This window comes from Platichthys flesus, chromosome 22 (genome assembly GCF_949316205.1).
Source record: "Platichthys flesus chromosome 22, fPlaFle2.1, whole genome shotgun sequence".
Taxonomy (NCBI): Eukaryota; Metazoa; Chordata; class Actinopteri; order Pleuronectiformes; family Pleuronectidae; genus Platichthys; species Platichthys flesus.
The window spans coordinates 686,006-712,868 of NC_084966.1; the positions used below are offsets into that span (position 1 = coordinate 686,006).

Consider the following 26,863-nt stretch of genomic DNA (forward strand, 5'->3'; position numbering starts at 1 on the left):
AAAACTCAAGAAGAAGAGTCGAGCAATAAACTCAACTTGAAATAAACGAGTGTTTAAAACGTATGAAACTTTCAACACTGAAACATTAGCAACTCTTCTAATGTTTCAGTCAATGAAGAGTAAATGTTCAATATTAAACATGTTAAGAACATGTGAAGAACATGTGAAGAACATGTGTTTGAGGTTTTCTTTACTCACCTTAATTCAGAAGTTCTCTGAAGTTTTCAAACTCAGGAAAAAAGTGAGTTCACCCTGTCCCGCGTCAGTGACGTCACATCCGCTTCACGCATGCGTCAGTTTTGTTTAAAAAAATAAAACTTTTTGTCCAGTTTTAGATTAAATCCATTTTTTATTACTAATTTGAAAATTCTTCTCATTAAATTGTTTAAACGTGTTTCAGTCATTTACTTACTTCAAATTTTCTAAATGAGGCTGAAAAATTATAATTTGATAACATGGACAGTATCAGAAATATAAAGTAATCAGTTACTTTGAGAAAAATAAACTATTCTTAGTAAAAAAGAAGTTACTTAAATTTAAAAATAAATCAAACAGAAACAAGTTTTATCAGCTACGTTTTCTTTTTGTTGAATAATCTTTCCGTCAGATAAATAATATTCTTAATGTTCATTGTGTATTTTATTTATAGAACTGAAATCAAATAACTAAATCAAATACAAACAATAAGAAATAAGACTCAAATCAGTCCAACAGGAGCCGAGAGGAAAAGAAGTCTGACATTTGTTTATTTCAAGTTCTGCAGAGTCACAGGAGAGAGAACCCAACAGGTAAATATGTACATTCATACACAGGGAAATAAACTGAATATATATAAATATCTTATAGAGTAAATTAAACTAATAACATGCAGGGTGAGTGGTTTCCATGGAAAACATGTGGGTGTATTTACAGCACTGCTCCGAGGCCTCAGTGACACTCGAGTGAGAAGCAGTGAGAAGCAGTGAGAAGTAGTGAGTTCAGGTGAGGGTAGGTTAGTTCAGGTTAGTTCAGGTTAACTCAGGTTAGTTCAGGTTAGTTCAGGTTAGTTCAGGTTAGTTCAGGTTAGTTCAGGTTAGCATTGAACAGGGAAAACAAACCAGAACAGATCTGGAGCCAGAGGCCACCTTCAGGAGAACCTGGGACAGGAGCTCAGGAGGAGACATCCCTCGCTTCCTGTGGCGGACGCATGCAGACGCACTTCACACGTTTAGTTTGACTTCTCTGTACAAACCAGAGTAAAGTAAAGTGTTTGTGAGTGGACATGTCTCCGGTGGGGGGGGGGGGGGGGGGCAGCGAGGTCGGGCGCTGGTGCAGAACGTTCAACAGTCGTGATGCAAAGACAAAGAGCGTGAACGTGTGAGAAGCTCTGGAACTCTCCAGTCACAGCTTCCTCACCTCCCACTCACTGTCTCATTATTATTATTATTATTATTATTATTCACCTTCTGGCCGAGAACCAGACCAGATGTTGATCTCACACCAGAAGCTGCACCACTGGAAACATCTGGATCCGAGTGGAGCTGAGGGAATGATTTGATACCACGAGGGCACAAACTAATTTCAACACAACTTTCAAACAGCTGCTACAAAGTAAAGCAACAAATAGAAAACTGATTTGGAATCAGGAGATAAAGAATGTAGATAGAACATCTGTCTGCAGCTGGAGCTCCAGAGAGTCACCTGGTTCTCGGCAGGAAAGTGAAGAGTGTGAGTGTTTGTCAGCTGGTGCGTTGGTCCCTGTGACCTTTGACCTTTGTGCACAGGTTCATTAGTGTTTTGAGAAGCAGCAGTAACATCGGACTTCATCACACGTGACACTTTAAAAAGAAGACGTGACACTTGTTGGACGTTGACCAGCGACAGAAACAACATCAGCTGACCACGTGGAGATCTGAGTTCTTACAGGTTATTGCTCGATAATCGTTTTTCTTCTACTTCTCTTTTGTTCAGTCTCAATATTCAGATCAACTGGTTCTGTCAGATTCAGGCGCTTCACATTTCAGAGGTCAAAGTGTTAAAGTGACCGAACATTCGGTTCAGGAGGAAACAACTCGTCTGTTTAGAGTCAACAACAACAGGTTCATTCATCTAGATGCTGATGAGACTCCACAACAACATATAAATTATATATATTAAAGTATTTTGGAATGAAACTCTGACGACAGAAGTCTCCACTCGACAGCAGACTAATTCAATTCAATAATAAATTGATATTTAGATTCAATTCACTTCTTGGGTTCACTTGTCACTTGAATTTTACTATAAAATATATTAATCTAATTAAATCAATTTAGTTTGATTTGGTCGTCTTGTTTTTCCACATCACTCATCAATCGTTGATTATTCTAAATGAAAAGTAAAAGCTGATAAGTTTCCACAGACGTCATAATGTTGTTCTTTCCTTCACAAGTTTGGTTCCTAGAGTAAAAACTAATAACACTGATATTTCTTCTGGTTTTTGGCCCAAACTAATAAAGGGTGAGTATTCTTTTTAAATCTCTGGAGTGCTTGAATCATTGGCCCGCCAAATGATCAGTTCATACAGACACGGGTCCCACATCTCAGTCGGCCACATTTCAAAATAAAAGCTCTTCAGATGGACCCTTGATTTCTGCCTTTTAAAGACTTTGTGCCACTTTCTTCACAAATTCATCATGAACATGTTGGATCCAGCGTGAGAGCGAGGCAGTGGCTCTTTACATTCAACATACGATTATAAGGTTTGATGTGTCAAAGCAAAGAAATGGATTAAAAGGTTGTGAGAGGAATAAAAATACTGATTCTTTCTCTTCTTCCTCCTCTTTTCACTCACCTGACGGAGGGAAACAGGTTTATAGAGTCAGTGTGAAGTGAGGAGGAGGAGGAGGAGTCTCAAGGCTCAAGGCCCGGAAGCTGGAGCCATGATGACCACACCTCCTCAACATGACCTCGGCTTCTAACAGCAGCTGATGGAGAGAAGAGGACGTCCAGGTTCCTGGTCCTGGAGAGAAGCTGCTGGAGGAGCAGGAAGTGGGATCAGCTGCTGGAGGAGCAGGAAGTGGGATCAGCTGGTGGAGGAGCAGGAAGTGGAATCAGCTGGTGGAGGAGCTGGAAGTGGGATCAGCTGGTGGAGGAGCAGGAAGTGGGATCAGCTGGTGGAGGAGCTGGAAGTGGGATCAGCTGCTGGAGGCACAGGAAGTGGGATCAGCTGGTGGAGGAGCTGGAAGTGGGATCAGCTGGTGGAGGAGCAGGAAGTGGGATCAGCTGGTGGAGGAGCTGGAAGTGGGATCAGCTGGTGGAGGAGCAGGAAGTGGGATCAGCTGCTGGAGCATCAGTAGGACGAGATGTCGGAGGAGCTGCTGCTGTTGCTCGTGGTCGTCTGAGCTCGTTTGATGTAGAGGTTCAGGAGCTTCATCTGTTGGAGACAGGAAGAAGGTTGAAGGTCACATTTAACAGCGATTCCGTGTGCAGTCAGTTTACCCACAGTCCTTAGCGGTCAGGAGAGGTGGGCCGGTACCTTGCTGCCGGTCAGCTGAGCCAGGTAGGGCTTCAGCTCCTCTCCGATCACAGAGTAGACGGCCACCAGGCAGAAGACGCTGGCCTTCCTCACGCTGCTCTCCGTGTTGTCGTAGCCCTGCGGACGAGACCACTCGGTGAACCACGGCATCGAACGCCGACTCCCCGGGAGCACGTGTGAACAGAGCCTCACCTGCAGGAGGCCAGGGATGATGTCCGGCAGCAGCTGGTGCAGCGGCTCCTTGGTGATGCGCTCGATGGCCCTGGTCTGCATCTTGATGGCGGCCAGGTTGATGGGATAGTCCGCCGTCTGCACGATGGGACACAGGACCTTGATGCACTGCTCCGGGTGGATGGAGCCCGCCAGCGTGGACGCCGCCTCCTCCGCCGCCCGCACCACCTTCAACAGACCAGGGGAGAGAGTTAGACGGAGCAGAGGACCGGGAGTCGCTCAGAGACACGGATCCGAACCTCCTTGTGCGAGTCCTTGTGAGCCTCCAGCGTCTTCATGATGGTGAGCTCGGCGTAGTTCTTGAAGCGCGGGGCCTGGTTCCTCAGGATCTCCTTCAGGACCCGGAGCGCCAGGGCTCGGATGGTGTGCTGCGAGAGAGGAGGGAGGTCAGAGCGGCTCAGAGGACGGTTTACCATCACCGGGAGGAGCTCAGGTCTCACGTCTTTGTCCCCGAGCGTCTCCAGCAGCAGCAGCAGCATGGTCTTGAAGTGCTCGTCCCACACCACCAGGCTGTCCTCCCGGGCCACCTTCAGCAGCTCCAGCAGCGTGTGCCGGCGCTCCTCGGGGCCCCGCTCCCCCGCCTGGCCCTGGGACAGCTCCTTCAGCAGCCCCCCCACCAGCTCCAGCTGCTCGGCCGGGCCCGCTGAGGGTCAAAGGTCAAGCACACAGTTTAATAACGAGCTGATCTTTCTGTCTGAACATCTGGACTCAGACGTGTGGTGTCTTTACCGGGGAAGGTTTTCGGGTTCTGGATCTTGTTCTCCACGGTTTCTTGTCGACGGCCTGTGAGAGGAAACACAAACTTTAACACACAACACACAACACGACAAAGTGAAGGAGGAAACACAAACATCCAGCAGCTGGAGCCCGACCGTCTCTCAGCTGCTCCACGGCGTCCTCGTACAGCGCCTCCTTCAGGGCGGCTTTGTCCTGCGCGCTGATGCCGTCCGTGTAGTTGTACGGGTTGTAGTCCCTGAAGCGCGGGCCGGCGAAGGACCGAGGGGAAGGCGTGTTCAGCACCGACGTCTTGTTGTCCAGCGCCGTGCGTCCGCCCTCCACCGGGTCGCCACCGAGCCGGGGGTCGGAGTCCGAGGACGCCCCGCCTCCGGACTGAAGAGCCACAGAGAGAGAAGAGAGAAGCTGATTGGTTCATTGTCCCTCTCGTCTCACTCACCCTGTAGATCCACCCCCCCGCTCACCGTGCCGTCCCTCTTGCCGTCGCGCCGCAGCGGCTCCATCACGTCCTCTTGGCTGCGGAAGCTGAAGTTCTGAATGGCCTCGGTGACGCCGCGCAGGGAACTGTAGATCTCCTCCGAGTTCAGGTTCTCACTGTCGTACTCCAGCATGCTGGAGCCAGAGCGGGGGGGGGGCACAGTTAGAGGAAGGTTCATCCTCAGAGGAACTAGAATGGTTCTGGATCTGAGCAGGATGTGGACCCATGGCGTTCTGTAAAGGTTCCTGAGAACCTTCTTCAAACTGATCCAGGATCACTTCATCTATCATGTCTTTGTTAATCAAGACCAAACTAATTTAATACTCAATTAAAGAATCAGCTGGAACATGAAACTAGGTCCAGATGTTTCCTTGTGAAGGTTTGTGGGGTCAAAGGTCGTCAGCGAGACAGGAAGTGGTTCTACACATCCTCCATGTTTGTTTTGTATCCGTGCACAGTCCAGCTCAGTGTGGTGCACGTGCATGTAGGCACAGAGACACAGGTGGAGGCAGGTGAGTGACAGCACAGAGACACGTTCTCACCTGCTGACGCTTTAAGTTCAGAGACAAGGAAGCACGAGGAGAAACAGGAAGTGAACAACAGGAAGTGAACAACAGGAAGCGACAACAGGAGCAGATGGAGGAAGCAGCGAAGCAAAGTGAAGACAGACGAGTGATTGTGAGTCTGAGGTTCCACAGTGCGTCCAGATCTTTACTGTCTGACTGTGGAACCCCGGAGGAGGAGGAGGAGGAGGAGGAGGAGGTAAGAGGGGGCGGGGTTACCTGGGTGAGTAAGCTCGCCGCAGGACCTGGAGGGAGGAGTGGGCAGCGGGGGGAGGAAGAGGGGAAGAGGGGAAGGATGGGGGAGGGAACTTGGAGAGGCCGTCTGCGCTCCAACCCCAAGACCGACTGCAGCCGGCCGGGGAGGAAGGGAGGAGGAAGAGGAAGAAGAGGAAGAAGAAGAAGAGGAAGAGGAAGAAGAGGAAGAGGAAGAGGAAGAAGAAGAAGAAGAAGAAGAAGAGGAAGAGGAAGAAGAAGAAGAGGAGGAGGAAGAAGAGAGAAAGAAACATGAGGAAAGTGGGAATAAAAGGAGAAGCTCTGATCTCAGTTAGTACGAGCAGCACACTGTCAAACTAAACTTCACCTGAAACACTTTTGTTTGAATATCTTTGTATACTTGAGTTTATCCTCTACTTGATCCACAGAAGTTGTTTCAGATGTTTGTGTTTAGTTTTCCTGTGGGACTGAAGCTGCAGCCAGTTGAAGCTCTGAATCTGAGGTTGTGAGTCCGTGTTTGAGTTGTGTGTGTGTTTGAGTTGTGTGTTTGAGTTGTGTGTTTGAGTTGTGTGTGTGTTTGAGCTGTGTGTGTGTTTGAGTTGTGTGTTTGAGTTGTGTGTGTGTGTGTGTGTGAGCACCTGGGGGACAGTCCTCCGTGGGAGCAGTTGGTGGGCGAGGTCAGGGGACTGCTGCGGCTGCCGGGCTGACGAGGAGGAGGCCGACCCATTGAGTTACTGGGAGACGCCTGCACACCCACAAAACACACAACCGGATAAACACATACACACAACATCATAAGATAACTGTGTGTGTGTGTGTGTGTGTTACCATGAAGATGCCGCTGTGGGCGCTGGCGCTCCTCAGGTGGTTGTGCAGCAGCTTGGTCGTCCCGTCCTGGAAGGTTTTGGGCAGAGCTCCGAGCAGCATCGTGAACTCAGGAGTGTTCAACTCAAACAGAGCGATCAACACAACCTGGGCCGCCTGCACACAAACACACACACACAGACACACACAAGGTCACATGATTTATCTCCCGAGCTTCCTCCTGTTTGGCTGCTGCTGTGAAATACAGAGAATTTGAGCTGGAAAATCTCTATAACTGAATTATTCAAACAGCATTTGTGTTGGAACGACTCCGTCCCATGGGTGGGGGGTGGGGGGGGGGGCAGTAATACAATAACTGCCCCTGTTCCTGAGACACAGGCTGATCACAGACACCTCCATCTGAACACATGATTCAAATCTAATCTCTGAAAGACGTCCCTGATTCTTACTAACGAACCAGAAACTGGTTAATTCTCAAAGTGGATCTGGTGTTAAGAAGCTCATCTGTGGCCGTGCACATGCAGATCGTCGGTTCGCCTCAAGATAAAAAGTAAGTTAAGCAAAAGCTGGAAAATAAATGTTTCTGCTTCAAGTTTCTTCAGGAAATTTAAAACGTTTCTGAAAAAGAAAATCATGCAGAAAGGTTTTGGAGAAGAAACTGAAGTTGAGTTCGGGATCAGTCGAGTGAGTGGACGCCTTCAGCTCATGCACCAGCTGACACCTTCAGTCCTCGACTCGTCCTCGACTCATTCAACCACGGATCACTTCCTTCGCCGAGCGAGTTTAGAGCAGTTAGACTCAAAGAGCTCCTTTTCATTCTCTCTGTTAAAAATGACAGAGCGGCTGTCGGGCCCTGCAGAGCGGCGGCGGCTCAGGGGTTAGAGCGGGTTACGAGCCCCGGTCGTGCAGTTGGAGTTTCTACCTGCTTGCACCTCTCCTCCAGGTTACCCTCCCCCGGCAGAGAGGCCACAGTGCTGGGTCGGCCTGAGAAATCCTCCCCTGCCCAGTTGTGAAGGGTCTGGGGGTTCGTGGGCGAGAAATGGCAATTTGAACAAAACGTGGAAACAAAACAAAAGAACTAAACTTAGCAAACAAAGGAACACAGATTGAAGACATAGAAAAGGTGACAGAAGGGGGGGGGGGGGGGTCTGGAGTTGGCTCTGGAGCTGCACCCGTCCCGACCTCCTACCTTGCGGACGTCGGAGCTCTTGGGCTCGGTGGTCCAGGTGATGATGCGTGAGACGGCCAGGCGCGTCTCGCTGGAGTTCACGAAGTCGGACGGGTCCATCTGGCGAGCCAGAGCCTCGATGTAGCGCAGGATGGCCACCTTCACCTTCAGGTTGGGCGTCTGCGTCTGATCCACGATGAAACGCATCAGGATGTTGAACTGCTGCTCGTACGGGAACGAGTCTCTGAGGCGAGGACACGGACAAAGGTAAGAAGACACAGGAAGTATAAGACAGCGTGGAGACACAAAACCCTGAGAGGGAAACCGGAGAGGAGCATAAGAGTTTAATAAAAGAATCCTGAGAGCCGAGTCTGACCTGGTGATGTCCAGAGCCTTCTGGACTTTGGCCTGGACGGAGCCCAGGAGGTCGGCGCCCATCTTCTTCAGCAGCTGGGTGAGCAGGACGAAGAGCCAGTCCTGCAGGTCGTCCCTGTGCAGCACGATGAAGTCCACCAGCGTCTCCAGGAACATGCTGAAGACCTGGGACGCACAGAGGGACGAGGGGAAGGAGACGTGAGGTCAGGTGGAGGAGAGAGGGAAGGAAACAAGACAAGGAAAGAACAAAGAGCTCTTTGTTCTTCTCAGTGTTTGTTTGGGACAAAGCAGCAGAAGGTGAGTCACACTTACTCTCTGGTGTTAGAGTCCCAGCAGCGACCAGCATGCAACAGAGAAACACACGGTTAGTTCTGACGAGTGTGAGAACGTACGGAACATAAAGTGTGAGATCCTCTGGAGGATTATTCATCTGAGTGGTTTCTCTCCAGCTCCTGGCTGCTGCCTGACGGGTCTCACCTTACTGTGAGGGTCTGCAAACATCCTGGTGAAGATCTCACAGAGCCTCTTCAGCTCCACGCGGCTGCCGGACACAAACACAACCAGTCAATCATCAACAGAAACCTAAACTGATGTTTCCTAAGGTTCCACCGTGTGCCCACCTGAGCATCCTCTGGCTCTTCAGGAGGCTCTGCAGTCCCAGCAGCCCCTCCTTCCTCTCCGACCAGTTGGCGCTGGCACAGTGGTTCAGCACCTCGGCCACGTCCTCTGTCTGGCGCAGGTAGTGCGGCCCCACGCCGCCGTTGCGCGAGCTGTACGAGCGCTCGGAGCAGGCGCTGGAGGCGTCGCTGTTAGCATCATCGTCCGAGTAGATGCCCGGCGACTCGAAGCGCCGCCGCACCGGCCTCCGCTGAGCGAGAGGAGAGAGAGAGAGAGGGTGAGTCGAGAACACACAACTGAGACGTAACACGTGAGGCATGCGACTACAACCAGAGGCTTTCACATGCAGCTACACACACATGCAGGTCACAGATCAGGAGATGAGGTCGTAACCACTGGAAACACTGACACGTGCACTAACAGCTGCGTGCACAGCTTCAGGCTGAACTCGGTTTCTGACCCGAGTCTAAAGCTCATGCTCTACATGCAGAGAGAGGACGAGTCCAGATTCATGTACCTTACTCCTGGAGTCGCCTAAGAGCTGGAATCAACAGAGGAAGTTACATCATCAACATCAGTGAACACATCGTTTCTAGTTCTTTGTTCTTTAAAAACACGTTGGACTTCTCACCAGCGCGTCGGCGACCGCCGCCTCCACCTCGGTGCCGGTGTTCAGGATCCTCATGGCGTCGACCGAGGCCGAGATCCGAGCCTGATGGGCCAGTCGGTCTGAACAGAGGAGAAGCACCGTGAGCAGGACGAGGGAAACAAGAGGAGGACACGCAACGGGGAAGATGTGAAGCTGCAACATGGCAACAGGAAGTTAACAGGACCAGGACCAGTGGGTGGAGAGAGTCCTGGTCCTACTGGATCCAGTCTTAATTCTTTACTGGGTTTGGTCTTGAATCAACTGTTTGAGATTCAGAGACCAGAAGCTTTGGAGAACAAGTTGCATCATGTTGCTTGAAAGTAAAATTACAAAACAGATGAGAAGTAAACAATCAAAAGTAATCATGAAACAATGAGGATGAAAAACTCGTTCAGATCGAAGCACAAAGCAGAAAATAAAGAAAACAAATATTGAACACAAACAGAGATCAGGCACAAAGCTGCAAATTAAAGATCAGGATGCAGGTTTTTCACCTTCACAACCAAAACCATATTTTCCTAGGAACTGTCGCAGCAACTTAATATTTATAACTGTGAAGAGCAGGCTGATGAGGTGTCGCCCCCTGCAGGCGAGTGAAAGAAGAAACAACCAACAGAAAAGCCTCAGCAGGTTTGTCTGGTGATTGTTTCCACTCAAGGTCGATGGTGCTCATGCGTGAAGAAGCAGACGACTGGTTAGCCAGAGCCACGAAGACAAAGAGGATCAGAGCTTCTGATTCCTCTGCTTCTGTCTGGAAGACAAAGAGGATCAGAGCTTCTGATTCCTCTGCTTCTGTCTGGAAGACAAAGAGGATCAATGCTTCTGATTCTTCTGCTTCTGTCTGGAAGACAAAGAGGATCAGAGCTTCTGATTCCTCTGCTTCTGTCTGGCCCACGGAGGGAACCTGCTGCTGAGGACGTCACCTGAGTAACACTCTGCCGAGGACAGAGCGCTGGTGGAGCGGGAGTGACGGCGAGTCGCTGGAGGAGGAAACACCACCGCAGTTATAAAACCATTCAGACCAGAGCTGATGATTCAAACACTGATCTGAGACCATTAGTAGAACAGAGCGTTAAAACAGAGCAGGTGGAGAACGTGCAGGAAGAACATGGGTCCAGGGTTTGGGTTCATTTATCAGCTGATTCGAGGGGAAGCCAGAGACTTTGAGACTTTGATGAAGAGGAGAATAAAAAACTAATTTAACGTGTCAGCGTCTCTTCAACAGATCTATGACAAGATGCGATCGATCCAGGATGATTCAATTCATAATAATTCAGATTCCTACGTTATATAAACAACAGCTCTACACATCTGTCTCAGTTTCCAGATGTTGTTGTCTCCTCTGCTCAGGACCATACTCACCAAGGGGGGAGAAGCCCCGGGCGGGGCTGGTGTCGCGGCTGCTCTCGCGACTGGTTTCGCGGCTGCAGCCCTGACTCATGCTCGGTCGGGGGATTCGACTCCGGGCTGGAGGGTGAGACAGACAGAGACAGACAGACAGATGGACGGAGACAGACAGACAGCAGTGCAGGGGACAGTTAGCACGTAGCACATCCAGCTCTGCAGAGACATTAGTCAGGAGGCGGGAGGAGAGGGAGAGACTCCGGCTGGCGGCAGGTTAGTGCGAGGAGCAGGAACCAGGAGTGTTAACGTGTGAAGTCGTCCTCAGGGAGAAACCACCACGAAGGGTTAACTCACCAGGACCAGTTAGACCAGTGACCCTTCTTCTCCAGATGTTATTACACTGCACTACATCTGCTCGATTGATTCATCTCTAATTAAAAGAGTTTTCCTCCGAGTCGTAAGCTAATCCTGAGAAACTCTAGTTAATCTGGTTTTAATCTATAACCAGTGAAACTGACCAACAAATCACCGGCTGATTTAAAGTTGGTTCATTTCACCAGAAACTCTGAATCTACAGCTTCAACTTTGAGGACATGAGATCGGTTTGAAATGTGTCCATGTTCTAGTCTCTTCCAGTCCTCACCCAGGCCTGATCTGGTGGGGCTGGTCTCTCGGCTGCAGCCCTGGCTGCGGTGACCTCGGGGTCGACTCTTCTCCGTCAGAGCGGTGGAGGCGCTGCCGGCGGCGGCCGAGCCCATCGCCGGTCTCTGGATTCTGCCGTAGCCGGAGCTCAGGACTCGACCCGGGGAACCTGAGCGACTGCCGGCTGAGACACAGAGGACGAGACTTCAGGTTTACAGAGCGAGGACAGAATAAAGACATTTAGAAAGACACAGGAGGCAGAAGGGACTCACGTTGGGACTGTGAGACGACCTTCCCTCGGCTCCGCCCCCGGCTGTCTGTCACAGACGGACCGTTTCCTGAACTCGTCCTGCGGGTTCGAACTCGACCTGAGGGGGGGGGGGGGGGGGACACTCTGTGAATATGAAGGCTGCTGCTGCTGGTTCAGAATCAACACTTTCCACACTTCTGTCATGCAGCAACACAAGAGTGAAACTGAGACAGAAAGACATGAGACGAGGGACAGACGGAGACGAAAGACAGAAACACCACCGGCACCGGGACTGACTGAGAGACCTGAAACCAGGACAACTGGAGGAGGACGACAACGTTCTTCATCAGGACGGTTTATTAACTTTCAGCTGTTAAACTGACGACTCGTTGTCTCCGTCTTTAACCACGGCTGTACAGAGACGGACAGAGACGTCACGGTGACACCATGCGTGGACAGTCCATGCACTGATGAGGGGATCAAACACAGCAGGGGGCCACGGATCATTCCCCACACATCTTACCGTCTGAGTTAACAGACCACGAGTCGTCTGACAGGTGGGCGGGGCCGGGGGAGACACAACAAGCGTTAGGGGTCAGGGGTCAGGAGGTTAGTCTGCAGGTATGTTTGAGGGCGGGGTCGTGAACCTGACTTCCTGCAGGCGGTGAACGTGTCACCTGATATTTTTTGGATGAAGACGAGACTCCACTGCACAAACATCCCAGTGATCATATTAACTGTCCCCGGGTCAATAATAAATCAAATAATAATAAATGAAATGACATGAGCCCGGTCATGAGACAAGTTAGATTTTTACCAAAAGGATGTTTTTGTGGAAAATATTGACTAATTTAAAACATTTATAAATTGGTCCAAAGTTCTGAGATGCACCTTTTGATGGAGAGGATTAAAAAGATCCACAGAGCTCAGCTGGAAAAGAACCAACCACTGAAATGAAGCGTCTCACCCAGGGAGGCGTAGGACCCGGGGGGGAGGGCGGAGGCCGCGCTGAAGGGGGAGGAGGAGGAGGAGGACGGGGCTGAGGTCATCCGGGTTCGAGCCGTGGCGCTGGCGGCGGCGTTCACGTCCACGTCGCTGCGGGAGCGCTGCAGCGAGCCGGGAGAGGAGGCTGCAGCCGGCGGCCTGGAGGCGTGGTGAGGTTTGGCTGAAAGACGAAAGACGATGAAGTCAGAAAAACACGTGAAAGAGAAAAACGTGTTCAGATTCATGTTTGATTTAAATGAATGAAGTGTTTACATCTGTTTGTGCTGCTTCCAGCGCTGCTTTTCACCAGCAGAGGGCGACTGTGGAGACAGGAACCAAATTAAAACACAAACACTTTTTAGATGCTTTCAGAGCCTGAACTACAGATTTGATAGTTATGACTTTGTGACCTTCCCCCATCGTCCAGAAGGAAAACTTGAAATAACTCATCAAATCGACCAGCCTGAAAACAAACTGAGAGGAGGAGGAGCAGCGTTCTCACTTGAGGCTCTCCTGGGAGGAGGAGGAGGAGCGGTCGGAGGTGGGCTGCGACATGGGGCTGTCTCCGCTCCTCAGGTGAGCCTGCAGAGCTTTCTGATAGGACGACTCCAGGCCCTGGAACAGCTGCTCCGCCTCCCGGCTGAAGTGACCGTGGAACGACCAGTAGCACCTGAGGAACATGAAGGAGACTCAGGACCAGTTCACGTGTGTTTCCTGCTTCATGAACCTTCATCATCGAGGAGTGACTCACTTTCTGGCCCCCGCCCGAGCCTCGGCGTCGGCATCGTGGATCCCCTTCTTCAACGTCTCCATCAGAACGGATCCATGTCTGCAGGAGGAACATGACTCTTTACTGACCCCTGTGGGCAGCTCGCAGCGTTACAGGCTCGAGTGATGCGTTCAGGTGAAATCACACAATTTACATCAACTTCTGACCAGACGCCATTTATCTTAACTGTCAATCAACTAGTAATTGAGATTGAGCCAATTAAAAAGGTTTGATTTCCCAATTAGATTCATACAAACTGTCACCAAACTTAATTTTCCTTTAACCCACATTTCTCATTGGCTGATGAGGCTGTTTGTCTTTTTATTTGTATTTTTATGGACAAGAGTCTAAGACCGATGCCGGGCGACTCATCAATGAGACCCAGACCCCCCCCCCCCCCGGTACTGGGGGTCAGCTCGGGTTTCTCCCGGGCGGCAGGAAGCAGCCAGGCGGGCACACAATGAGCCGATTGGAGGGTCAGAGATTCCCCTGGCCGGTGTCACGTTTCCTCAGACGCAGCGTTTAGAGCTTTACACGTTTACGACTGCTGGGTTCGATTCCAGATGATACTCACCTCTCCAGGGAGCTGGTGTGCCACTCCGTCAGCAGCAGGTCCAGGAACTCGAAGCAGCGTCTGGAGGCAAAACACAAAATCATATTAAAGCTTTGAATCATTCATAATAAACCTGAAACTCAAAATCAGAATGAGACCGAGGAAATCAACTGAAGCACATTAAAGTCTGACCTTCGCACCGCCACAGATTTGGAGAGACAGTTGCTGGTGATGATGGGGATGAGTCGTGGATGATGAGTGTGCTGCAAAACACAAGGAGCTGGAGTCAACATCCGATTCAAATCTTCTTTCTTATCATCAATCAAAAGGTCAAACACTGTTCCCGTGTCAAATTCCTTTTTCATTCATCAGCTTTTCTTCCCGAGGTGACATGTGATTTAAATCTATGAAATTAGAACGTTGACCTAACGTCATTATCCTGCTGCTGGTCAACATGAGCAGCTGTAGCTTCCAGAGCTGAGGCCACGAGGCTTCAGGAAGTGAGAGGAGATCTCCTCCGACAGGACTAAACACCAGTGATCATCGACTTCCTCACAGAGCGAGGGAAGGTGTGACGTCTGCCACGTACTCTGAGGATGAGGCGGATGGCGGCGATGCCCGAGGTGGCCATGATCTTGGCACTGTTGGGGAGCAGGTTGAGGAGAATGGGCATCACGGCCTCGGCAGCGTGGTCGAACCGGCTGCCGAGCACCAGGGACAGGTGCCTGAGCACAGAGGAGACACAGAACCAGCAGATCATCACTTCTGCATCGCTACAGGACCTGCTTTGGTTTCATGCTTTTTAAAGTTCTCCTACCCCAGTGTGATGCAGGCCTCCCTCACCACCTGGGAGCGGAGGTCCTTGGCGGACATCTTGAACGCCGCCTCCGTGAGACGCAGCTGCTGCAGGAAGCCGTCAAACTCTGGAGCTCCGGCCAGGAGCAGCGACCGCACCTTCTTCAGCTGCAGGAGAAGAAAGTCAACGTTCTCTTCTCCGACACGTTCCACTAGAGCTGAGAGAAGAGGTGAGGACGTCTTACCGCCGCCACTCGGAGCTCCCAGTCCTTCTTGTCGTCTGACAGCACGTCTCGGATCTTGGTCATGGCCTCGTCCACCTCCCTGTTGGAGTAGATCTGGTGCAGGACGGGGGAGACGGACAGAGACGAGATAGAGAAGCAGAGCAAAGTGAATAACATAATGAAACATAACTATGATAAAGATGTGGATCAGAGTGAAGAGCGTTGTGATACCTGCACGGTGGGGACGTCCTCAAAGGCCTGGATGATGTAGTCCTCGTCCACGGCTCCGGCTGCAGCGTCCCTCCCTGACAACAAGGACCAGGCATTCAGAACCAGAAGACAGATTGAAAACTTCAAAACCTTCGGGACGATGTGTTTTAATACGAAGTGACATCAAACTAATCTAATAAAGACGCCGCTCAACAATAATGAATCACCTCGGGTCTCAACACGCTGTCAGTAAATATAAATAAATCTGTTTACATAACAACAAAGCTTCAGATGTTTCTCTTCTCTTAATGAATTACGTTTATCTCACAATAAATTAAATTGCTTTAGCTTTAGAGAACTGGGAGAAATATTTCAAATGGAAGATTAGAGAGAGTTGAACGTGTGGAACGTGATGGCTGACTGGTGGCTGACTGGTGGCTGACTGGTGGGTCACTGGTGGGTCACTGGTGGGTCACTGGTGGGCGACTGGTGGGTTCTGGTTCTGACCTGCAGCCTTGGCGCTGGAGGCGGAGGGCGGGCGGCGGAATGAGCCCATGCTCACCGTCTTCTTCCCAGACTGCAACGCTCCTTTGGACGAGGACGAGGAGCGGCCGGCGTCCACCGAGTCATCTTCCTCAAAGTTTTTGTCTGCAGGCAGAGACGAGAGGGTTTGGATCAACAAGGAGCTTCACAAAGAGAATCAGAGCCTCGGAGCTCATAACTCACATTCCTCCAACACCTACGAGCCCCCTGGTGGCGAGGAGGTGAAGGTCAGAGACAACAGACGAGACAATAGCTTCTGTGTTTCCAACCAGAGTCCAAAGGGACCAGGACACAGAGGAGGACTCGTTTAGCTTCTTCTTCCTCTGCTGCCGATTCAAATAATGAGCCTGTTGATCAAACCTCAGGTTTAATAAACTCTGCTCTGATTACATCAAACGTGTGGCTGCAATAATAATTTGGACAAAACGACCATGAACTGAAATCTAAAAGATGGAGGAATAAATAAATAACAGGCAAAGAGACAAAGGCCGAGCCCTGAACGCCCCCCCCCCCCCCGCACAACGAGTAATCTACCCTCTTTCATTATTTAGAGACACACACACACACACACACACACAGACATACAGACACACACACCATGTGCCATCAGGTTGCAGTTCCCCCTCAGTTCAGAATCACAGCGCTGTGCAACACCTCAATATCAACACAAGGAGACTGAGGAGAAAACACAACTCACCTGAAGTTCAACACACAAACATTGAAACACATTCACTTTCATAATGAGCTGTTTCTGAAACCCCCGCTTCTAAAACTGAATTTATTCTCATGTGGCCTGGATCCTGTTTGAGGATCAATGACTGATCTCAGGAGACTTGAGTCACATCAGCTGGTTTCATAAGAGGAGAGAGAAACCAGGTCGTCTTCAGGAGGACAAATTATTCATGAGTGTCTCTTCCTATTGAGAAAATCACAGTTTATAACCAAGGAAACACGAATGATAATGTTTTAAATGATTTATCATAAAGTCAAAGTGGCAGCGCTGCAAGTTTAACATGGACTGAATCAACCGACAGCTTCCAGGAACTAAACAGACGAACTGGAGAGACACAGAGTCGTCCTCAAAGTCCACAGGAGACACCATGTCCTGTTTCACTGAGAGCAGGCCGGGGACCCTCCTGCTGTGTTTACACTCCAGACAACCAGGACGCACTTCTCCTGGTTCACAGCCTTCGTCTCACCCTCCTCCTCCTCCTCCCTCCATCATAGATCACAAGCTCCACTAAATGTCTCCTCAACAAGCAGATTGAGTCCAGAGGACGAGCAGCAGCAGCTTACAGGAGCAGATCCGCCTGCAGACCAGTTTCCTCAGCATGCCGGCAGACAGACAGACAGAGAGACAGAGGACAGTCAGGTGCTCCTCCCGTCCTCTGGGCTCCTCGCACCTTCTCCTCCAGCTGACGAGAGAGAGAACGGGGGGGGGGGGCAGGAGGGGAGTCCAGCCGAGAGCCTCCCTCCTCCCCTGTCAGGGCGCATGAGCTTCCATAGGACCTTCCTCTTCGTCTCCGTCCTCTACTTCACTTCAGCACACACACACACATACACAGTCACACACAAACAGACACACACGCTGCAAGGAGCAGGATGCAGGAAGTGGAGGGGAGGGGATGGAGGAGCTTGGGAGGGGGGGGAGAGGAGTGGACCAATGGGAGGAGAGGCGAGGCTGAGCTGGTGGGAGGAGCCAGGGAAGAGGGTCGGAGACAACGTGGTGATGACTCAGGAGAGAGAGAGAGAGAGAGAGAGAGAGAGAGAGAGAGAGAGAGAGAGAGAGAGAGAGAGAGAGTGTGTCATCTGTCAACACACACAAACAGACACACACACCTGCTGCAAACTGCTGTAAGAGGTAAAGTGACCTTGCAGATATTTAACTTCTGAGTTTCAGCAACATATTATTTTCGGTCAAAAATGCAAACAATTCAAAAGTGAAAATGTGTTGTTTTGCTGTGTTGTTGTCACATGATACAATAAACTCAATGAACATTGAATTAGACTGAAATCAGAAGATTTGATGACATTATTTATGTTTTAAGGAAACTGTGTCAGTTTAATTGTTTTCTAATGTTTTACAAACTAAAAGACGAATCCGATGAGAACAGTCATTTTCTCATGTTTTGCTTTCAGCGTGTTGAAAAGTAAAAAGTAAAAAAGAGTAAATCCTCAGGTCCTCACAGAGAAACTCACTAGTTGATAATCGCTCAGTGGAACAAAGTGACTGTGACTGATTGTGAACCTCCAGGTCACTTTCCTCCTGGCAGCGGCTCGGAGCCTGATGGAGGCCGACGGCTCATTCACCAAATGACCGGGGAGCGGTGAGGCGTCAGTGAACCGGGGAGAAGCCGGGGAGCGTGGGAGCACTGGGACCAGCTCAGGACACCAGTCCCTCTCTACCTGCAGCTCTGGTTTCCCACAGCCACTGAAACAAAGCAGCTCTGGACACCGAGGAGGAGCGGGGAATGATGAACGCTGCGTTCGGCCTTTGAGGAGGGAAACGCCCGCCACCCTTTCACCTGCACATCTCCACCAGCTGGGACCACAGTGGGAGGGGCGTTCCCACAGAGGCATCAGGCTTTGTTCACAACTTTCCCACAGATCCCAGTCTGCTCACGTCAGGAGAGAGTGTGGAGCTACAGGAGCCGCGGTGAGGTGAGGAGGCAGAGAGCACCAAGCTTCAGTCCACACGACCTGAGCTCAACAACACATCAATACGTCTAAAATGAAGAATATATATGATTATCATTCTTTAATCCCGATTGGTCGATGTCAGGTGGACGGACAGATTGTTTAACCAGTTGTTTGTTATTCAGCTTCTCTACTTCACTTCCCTAACTGTAGATCAGCTGAGGAACTCATCCTGGTTTATATTTATCTGTTGTTGGGTTTTTCACATCGGTCCGTCTCACTTCCTGTTTCCTGTTTGGCCTCCGTCCGCTTCCTGTCAGGGTTCTGTGCAGAGCGTCAGGGCAGAGCAGCTGTGGCAGGACACAGTTTACAACTACACACCTAGAGACACTGTCAATCTACGATGCCCCCCCCCCGAGGGTCAAGCCACAACATGTCAGAATGACCATGGAGACCATTCAGGGTCCTTTCCCATTTCTGTCCCTCGAGCTGGAAATCATGAAGGAATGTTTCAGCAATTTCATATCAATATAAGAATTCCAGTGGAATTCCAGATCAGCCTGTCTTCTGTGCAGTGACCAGCAGGGGGCGACTCCACTGGTAGTTTCTATAGACAGTGACTCTTCTTCTCACTTCATAACGTCAGTAACATTCAGGAGTTCATGTCTCAGTCTCTAGTTTCAAGTCTTCTTCAAACAGCTGATGATCATTTAGTGAATTATGATAATTTAGAGTCAAACAGACCATAAAGCTCCGGATGTGTTGGGGGGGGGGGGGGGTGTACTGAGCGACGCCATTGGTCGTTCGACCTGACGTGTTTCAACATCTCTCCCTCCCTCCCTCTCTCTCTCTCTCTCTCTCCCTCTATGTCCCTGCAGTGTTTCATTATTCAGGAGGATTCCATCGCTGCAACCCAAGTCCTGCTGGAGTCGAGAACCCATCCTCGTCTCTCAGCACCTGACGGACGCTCACATTCAGTCCAGAGTTCAAACCCCAAAGAACCTTCATCTTTAAACGTGTGGTTTGACAAAAGAATCCAAACTTTCACCTGCACCTTGAACACATCATAAGATAATTATTCTGCTTCACTCAGTTGATGACAAACGAACGTCTCTGAGGACGACCGGGCCGCTCGGGGACAGACCAGTAGAAACCAGTAAGTGGACCACGAGTTCAGTTATTATTTCATCTGAACACTTTTCATTTAGAGCAAGGAAATAACCTCATTAACGTCAATAAGCTGTTTGGCTTCTAGGAACTGAATTAGTCAATCAATAAATCCAATAAAACTTGATTTTGATTATGGTTTAGTCTTTGAATCATGTCGTTGATATTTTAAGAACGATGACTATTTATGGTTAAATTAATTAAATATTGATTACTGTATTTTTCTTTTAATAGTTTTCTTTTTCATGTATATTATTGATTTTATAACTGTCTTGTGATTTCTTCTCATTCTCGGACTTTAAGTAACTGTTCAATAAGAGCTCCACATTATTAATAACAGCTACTGAGGTTTATTTAAACATAGTTCAGTAATAATCCTGGTTTAACTGGTCTTTAACTCACAGGTTTAACTGGTCTTTAACTCACAGGTTTAACTGGTCTAAACACAACAACACTGACAGTGTCTGTTCACAGGTGTTAATAATGAGATGACCGAGTTCCTTCAACTGTGAAAACCAGAATAAGTAGAATGATTGAAATACTTTACATGTTTCCGTCAGGTGACAGATCTGCAGACGAGAGCAGCAGCTTCACTGAGTCTAGAGTCCTGGTTCTGATCCGATGAGTAACAAGCACAAAGATCCCGACACAGAAACCAGCAGCAGTCCAGTTCTAAACCAGAACAGGTTCTTGTTTGAGATGAGTTTACCTGCAGAGCTCGACTCCCCCCTCCTCCACGCTGTGAGTCTGCAGGAGGACGAGTCTCCACCGTCCTGACAGGACGACCCCAGCTGATGAACTGCCCCCCCTCCCCTCCACTGCAACCTGGTCTTGTGACTGCAGGGACAACAGCTGACACCACTCCTACAAAATAAAAGCCCCTGGGCTGCCACAGCAGAGTCTGCACTTCCTCTCCTTATCTGAGCTTCTTCTTTATTGGACTCTTGTTTTTCACTCTCTCTCTTTCTCGCTCAGGTTTGTCTTCCTCTGTGTCTCGTCTCTGTTTCCAGGTCAGAGTGACGCCTCCTGCTGTCGTCTGCTCAGGTGACGTTCAGCCTCCTCCTCTCTGGGACTCGCCCACCTCCTCTATCTGTTCGTCACATGACTCGCAAATGGTCTGATAAAATATTAAATGAACACTTCCTGCGGCTCCTTCACAATAAAGGCTCTGTGGTACTGTGAATTCATCAGTTGATTAAATTCTCTGTGTCTCACTTCAAGCTTGTCACCTCCAGACGGCACAAAGACACCAGCTCAGGTTTCATTCTGATGGGAAGACAGAGAACACACTGTCTGCAAAGAGACTGAAGGACGGACAACCACCCAGAGGATTCAAGAACACGAGGGACCGGACCAAAAAGGGCGCAGATGCAAACGTTCTGCATGTTCAGCCTCAGAACACAACTTCAGCCTCAGCAAATACACAAGCTTCACCAGCAGGTGGACAAATAAACCCAGTGTCACATGATGGTTTATCCTCAGGACGCTCGCGACGACAACACAACAACACACACAAAAGATACTGCTATGACAACCAGAATCTGAAGGATGCCACGAGTGCACGGCGGCAGCGGGAAGGGGAGGAGCTTGAGCTTACAGGAGGGGGAGGAGCTTGATCGTACAGGAGGGGGAGGAGCTTGATCTTACCCGACACAGGCGACAGGACCATGTTCCCCGACCTCTGGACTTCGTCAAACTTGCTGAAGATGACGTTGAGCCTGGACACAGAGAAAAGGACAAACAGAGAATTTAAGCGTCGCTGCCTTCAGGCCTGAAGACGCTCTCAGGAGAAAAGTGAAACAGGACAAAGTCACATCCCAAAATACACCAGAGCTGATGAACACATCGACACGACTGAATTAACTCTCGTAAACTATTACAGTCACAAGAAAACAAATCACATTAAACAAATTTATTTTTTCAGTGTATGAAAATGATCTTCATCTGCAGCAGAAATAGAGATGAATGAAGTTAGAGACAGGTTTCTCCAGAGTGCTTGTGAACGCACCTTGACTGAGGCAGACCTTTCTTTCCCAGGTCCATCCTCACTCGCTCGCCCACGTGGCGGTAGATCTCGATGAGGCAGCTCATGGCGCCGTCACGCACCTGCAGGTCGACCGTGAGAACACATGTCAACACAAACACCGTTTTCTACTAGACTGTCAATAAAATCATAATATTAACTTACATTGCTTTATGTTTTAAACCTGTCATTGTATTGTGTACATGTATTTATGAAAACATTTTACCAGCTATTGATTTAAAAACTAAAAATCTGTTCATCTAGTCTCTACTTTAATCGTAAATTAAATAAAGTCGGAGCGGTTCCTTTATTATTTTAGTGATGAAATCTCTTATTTTACTTGAAGACAAGTGCTTAACGCATGTGAGTGTGTTTGGAGTCGGGACAGGAAGTTCCTGGGCCGAGCTTCCTGTGGTCGGGGCCGAGGTCCGGTGATGACGGACGTCTGCTGCTCGTCAGAGGACAACAAACTCTAACTCAGAGTAACTCTGACACTTTAACACTCACAGGGAATGAGTTTAGAAAATGAACCAGAACAAAGAGTCTGGTTCATGGTGTGACCCAGCCCTGCTGAGGTGTAATGCTCATATATGACCAGCAGATGGCAGCATGTAGAAATCCTTGAGTTGTATTCATATTATACATTTTTTATTTTTCGAACTCATCTCTGTTGCTATGGTTGTGTTTTAGTTTGAACGAAGAGAAACTGAGAGTTTTGTAAAGGATGTCCCAGACGCCCCCGTTCTCTTCCTGATTGGTTCTGATCAGTCACATGACTCGACCAGCGGCAGCTCGTACCTGACTCGTTGGATCTCCGAGGAGGTTACAGATGTGAGGAACTATTTTACTCAGCGTCAGACTCTGAGATCCAAACCTGGAAAACACAAAAAGATGAGGATTAGAAAACAGACACGATGAAGAATACAACACGAGACAGCAACACTGGATCTCAGAGCTGAATTAACTCTATAACTATATAATTTAAACTTACACGCTTAATGTTGAGTTGAGACACAGACAGAGTCCTTCTCTGGTCCTGTTGTTCTTATGTTTGAAGCCGCCCATCATCCGCTCCCACACATACTGACAAAACACATGTACACAAACCCTTGAGTCTCGACTAGTTGATGATTAAAATGACCAAAACAAACTGTCCACTGACTGAATACATAATATATCTATCTATATCTATGATATGAAGTATTCTGTACCTGAGGGTTGGCGGCCTGGTCCATGATCTTCAGCAGCAGCGCTTGGTCCTGGTCTCGAACTTGGTCCTTGGAGTCTCCGAGTCGGTCGATGAGACTCGGCAGAACTGAGCCGACACAGAAAACAGAGTTTACACATAAATAATAATATATAATAATTTAGGTCAAGTTTTATTCCGTTCTCACATTTATTGATTTGATGTGTTTATTGGATTTATTCTTATTAAGTGTTCAAGTGTAATGTCTTATTTTACATAATCCTTATATGACTGTGTGAGTCTGCAACACTAATTAAAAACAATATATATAAAGAGCAAAAAATAAAAATAGAATGATCAATTATCAAATAACTTTAAATGAAAAATCCACTTAAAATAAAATGCTATATTTTTCAATAAAATACATAAAGTATCATTTTAAATGACACAATAAATAAATAAATAAATGTATTATAGTAGGAGCAGAACTTGACTGTAAATGTTTTATGCATTAACAAACCTTTTCTCTATATATATTTATATATGATTAATAGAAGAGGATTTGATCACATGGAAGCAGCTCACCGGTTCCAACCTGGGTCCTGAATCTCTCCTGCAGTCGAGTGACGAGAGCCGACAGAATGTCCATCCCCAACAAAACCACCTGACAGACACACAAACACACACATAAACAAACAAACAAACAAACAACCAACAGGAAGTAAACACACTGGAACACATGAGTCAACATCCCTCCACAGCAAAGAAGTTCACAACAGATCCAGCCAATCAAAAGCCAGGAATTTGAATCTGAGCTGCAAAGGATTCTGGGTAATCACACAGAAACGGGAGTTTCTCCTTCAGAAACGAGGAAGACGCAGAGACACCGCGGTGTTACGTCACGGGGCTGCGACCTGATGACGTGAGGAGTGGTTCTGGGGGTTGAACCAGTGAACCCACTCCTGAACCATGAGTGAAGTCCCGGCTCCCAGTACACAATCAGCAGCCAGGTGATGACGCAGCATCCTTCCTTGTCATGGGGTGAGAGAGACGCTCAATGAACGCGTAGTGAGAGCATCTCAGCTGACGTCATGAAACAACACTTCAGCATCGACTGAGCTTCGGTTCGGTTCTGGTGCAATTTTTGGAAAAATTCTCTTAAAATTTAGAGAAACAAAAATACTAGTCGAAAATAAAGATAAACTGAGCATCAGATCTGGCGACACCTGGTGGACGACAGCCACTTGAGTTAAACAACTTTACACACAGAAGTGTGGCATGTTTGTATTTTCCTTATTAAGTCTTATCAGCACTTTAATCACCTACACTGGTTTCATAACTTGAATCCATTTAGTTTTAATAAAATAGATCAAGTGGAACTGAACGTTTTAGATGTCTTCACGCTTCAACCAATCAGATTGAACTTGTACATCCCATAATCACACATCATAACTAGTCTCAGTTGAAGTTCAGCTACAGAAACTGAACCACACGATAACTATTATTTATATTATATACACTGCTTGTTTTGTTTTATTTCATTTTTCCTGATATAATGTGGGTGTGGTTTGTGATTAGGCCGATTGTGTGTAACGTTACTGCATTAATAAAAAAAACAACTGACATTCAATAAATATAGTCTGCAGCATTATTCATCAAACTATATTTATTACACATGTTTTATTATTGTTGTTTTGATGCTGGATTCTAATTGATTCACTTCTGTATTATTTTATTCTCTGAAATAGTTGTAATCCTGTTCCAGCCATTTAAAGCCCTTTTTAAAAAGAGCTGTATGAATAAAGTTTATTATTATTATCATAACTGTTTATCTGGTTGTTCATATTCAGTTGTTTGATTTGAGCAGCTGTAAGATGGAGGCGTCGACCTTCAGTCTGAACAGGCTTTTAATTTAGATGACAGGCAGGATACACTAACAACATGTAACTAACGCACACACACACACACACACACTCACACAGACACACACACTCATTTGCTGGCAGGAGAGGGCAGCTGACTAGAAGTCGCTCCTCCCCGGTGTCTCGGTCACACAGCGGAGGAAACTGGGCTAATGGTGCTGGTAAATTAAGCTCCACGCTCGGAGCCCCGTCCCAGTTACAGCCTGGGGAGGCTGCGTTTCCAGGGCAGTGTGTGTCTGTGTGTGTGTGTGGTTTATATCAGAGACACAAAAACCTGTCAGATCAAACTCTAGTGACAAATCTGGCATTTTACTGATGTCGTTCTGTGACGTGTTGAAAAACACTGGAACAGAATCTGAGATATTCACCGTGTGGACGTTGTTAACTGCATTTCAATAGATGAAATTATCTGTAACTAATACTTATATATGTATATATATAAATATGTGTGGGTGTTTAACACTGCAGCCTCACAGAAAGAAGGTTTCCAGTTCAAAACTGGTTTGTCCAGATTCATTCACTGCAGCCCTCAAAGGAGCAGAGTGAATAATGGATGATCTGAACTCCTGCAGGTTCTCACCATCACAAACAGATCTGTATCACGTCCCATTACTTTTATTCTGTTGTATATGTAATATAATATCATAACGCTGCAGCCAGCGGGTCTGGATCAGGAGGAGAGACCCCCACTGGGCTGGGACATGCTCCTGTCTGAGCTCGGGACTGAAACAAACAACGATGCAAAGGGACTCGACTGGTGATGGGACCCGAACATCTGCTGCTGGTTGGAAACTCATCCCAGTGAGACCTTCAGCATCGTGAAGTGAACTGAGCTTCTCCTGGTTTCTGTCTCACAGGAGAGATTCAGCCTCACTGCAGGTTGTTCTCATTGTGGTTACACACCACCATGCAGCTGAGAGGGGAGTGCCTTGCTCAAGGGCTGCCTGTTGGCTCCACCTGTCCTCACCTTGAAGTTGCTGGAGTTGACCCAGGAGCTGGCCACCGAGTCCACCATCCTGTCCAGGGAGCTCTGGTCCTGCTCCAGCTCGGGACACCGCTCCGGGTCCAGGATGATCTCCAGGAGGTCCGGCCCCACCTGGAGCCTCCTGCCCAGGTCCTTGTGCATCGCCTGCTCCAGCAGAGAGTCCATGCTGACGAGCGGCACCTCCTGGTCCTCCTCCATGTCCGCGCTCCCTCCCCGCCCTCTCCCGGAGCTCGTGCAGCTGTCAGGCCGAGCTCTCCGCGGTTAAGCCTCCTCAGAGGCGGCGGGCGGCGGCGGGCTGGGCTCCATGAAGCTGCGGTGGAAGCTGCTCCTGCAGAACAAGTTTAATAGAACACATGAGCAGGAGCCATCTTGCTAACCTGTAGCTTAGCATCAGCAGCTGGAAGTGAAGGGAGCACTTCATGGAGCTGTTAGCTTCCCATGCTAGCTCAATGCTAGCTGACTTTACCTTTAACCCGGTGGGTCTGTTAGCAGCGGAGCTAAGTCAGCGGTGGGTCCGGCGGCTGTGGTCCCGCTTCAGCTGCCTCGGGGCGGGTCAATGAACCGGGTTTAATCCGGTGGCCGGTCCACGTTCACCCGCCGGATGGACTCGGTCGCTCCCGGAGAAAAAGTCCCGAGTGTCGGCTCCGCTTCAAGCTCAGCCCCGCGGGTCAGTGCCGGAGCTCCGGGTCAGACAGAGGGAAGCTCCGCTGCTGGTTCACAGACATTAACGGTCAACAGACACAAGCACAGACCGTCAACACACAGACAGTCAGTGTTTGTCACATGTCAGCTGCCGTACATCCTGCGGTGAGGGGAGCGGCAGAACCACGACACCTGCCGGCAGCAGGCGGGACTGCACCTACCCTGCAGCTATCAGGATCAGCTCATAGACTGTAAATAAGAGTTCATGATCATTATAGATGATTAATAATAAACTATCATCATTATTATTATCAGCAAAAACTGTTATTCTTTGCATACAGTCTATGGATCAGACATGGATCGATGATCTGGTTTTTGATTATAAATATTTGGGGAAATAGCAATAATTATAATTATGGTCATGTTTTTTTTTAAGTAAAAAGTATCTGGCGTTTTCTCAATTTTCTGATTAGGATTAATTTGATAAAAGATATTAATTGTTGCAGCCTTACCATTTCCATAAAATTTTAAAAGATTAATAAATTTGCCCCCAAAGTTTTCTGTCTGTTAATTAGTCACATTCTTTATTCATCAAATTAAACTCAAACCATTCAGGTCTTAAATCAAAGATAGTTA

The 26,863-nt window shown here is 48.5% G+C and overlaps 1 protein-coding gene and 1 non-coding gene across 2 annotated transcripts; one reads left to right on the forward strand and one right to left on the reverse strand.

Annotated features, from left to right (window-relative positions):
* Positions 1-724: 724 nt before the first annotated feature.
* On the reverse strand, positions 725-26,410 carry LOC133933293 (CLIP-associating protein 1-B-like). Its single transcript, XM_062380286.1, has 40 exons — positions 26,052-26,410; positions 25,568-25,913; positions 23,264-23,342; positions 22,704-22,807; positions 22,484-22,575; positions 22,291-22,366; positions 21,478-21,575; positions 21,117-21,187; positions 15,630-15,770; positions 15,144-15,217; positions 14,934-15,026; positions 14,711-14,856; positions 14,483-14,618; positions 14,086-14,156; positions 13,915-13,974; positions 13,323-13,400; positions 13,074-13,241; positions 12,845-12,891; positions 12,555-12,752; positions 11,610-11,705; positions 11,339-11,521; positions 10,714-10,818; positions 10,275-10,331; positions 9,334-9,431; positions 9,220-9,243; positions 8,705-8,952; positions 8,562-8,625; positions 8,086-8,249; positions 7,731-7,953; positions 7,464-7,559; positions 6,545-6,697; positions 6,355-6,461; positions 4,927-5,074; positions 4,600-4,837; positions 4,457-4,510; positions 4,168-4,370; positions 3,967-4,095; positions 3,689-3,895; positions 3,497-3,613; positions 725-3,394 (listed from the first exon to the last, which is right to left on the reverse strand). The coding sequence occupies exons 2-40, from the start codon at positions 25,781-25,783 to the stop codon at positions 3,311-3,313; spliced, it is 4,746 nt and encodes a 1,581-aa protein (XP_062236270.1). The 5' UTR covers positions 25,784-25,913; positions 26,052-26,410; the 3' UTR covers positions 725-3,310.
* Positions 23,703-23,830, forward strand: LOC133944249 (U4atac minor spliceosomal RNA). The gene has a single exon (XR_009916044.1). It is a non-coding gene; the product is annotated as a U4atac minor spliceosomal RNA (small nuclear RNA).
* Positions 26,411-26,863: the final 453 nt, after the last annotated feature.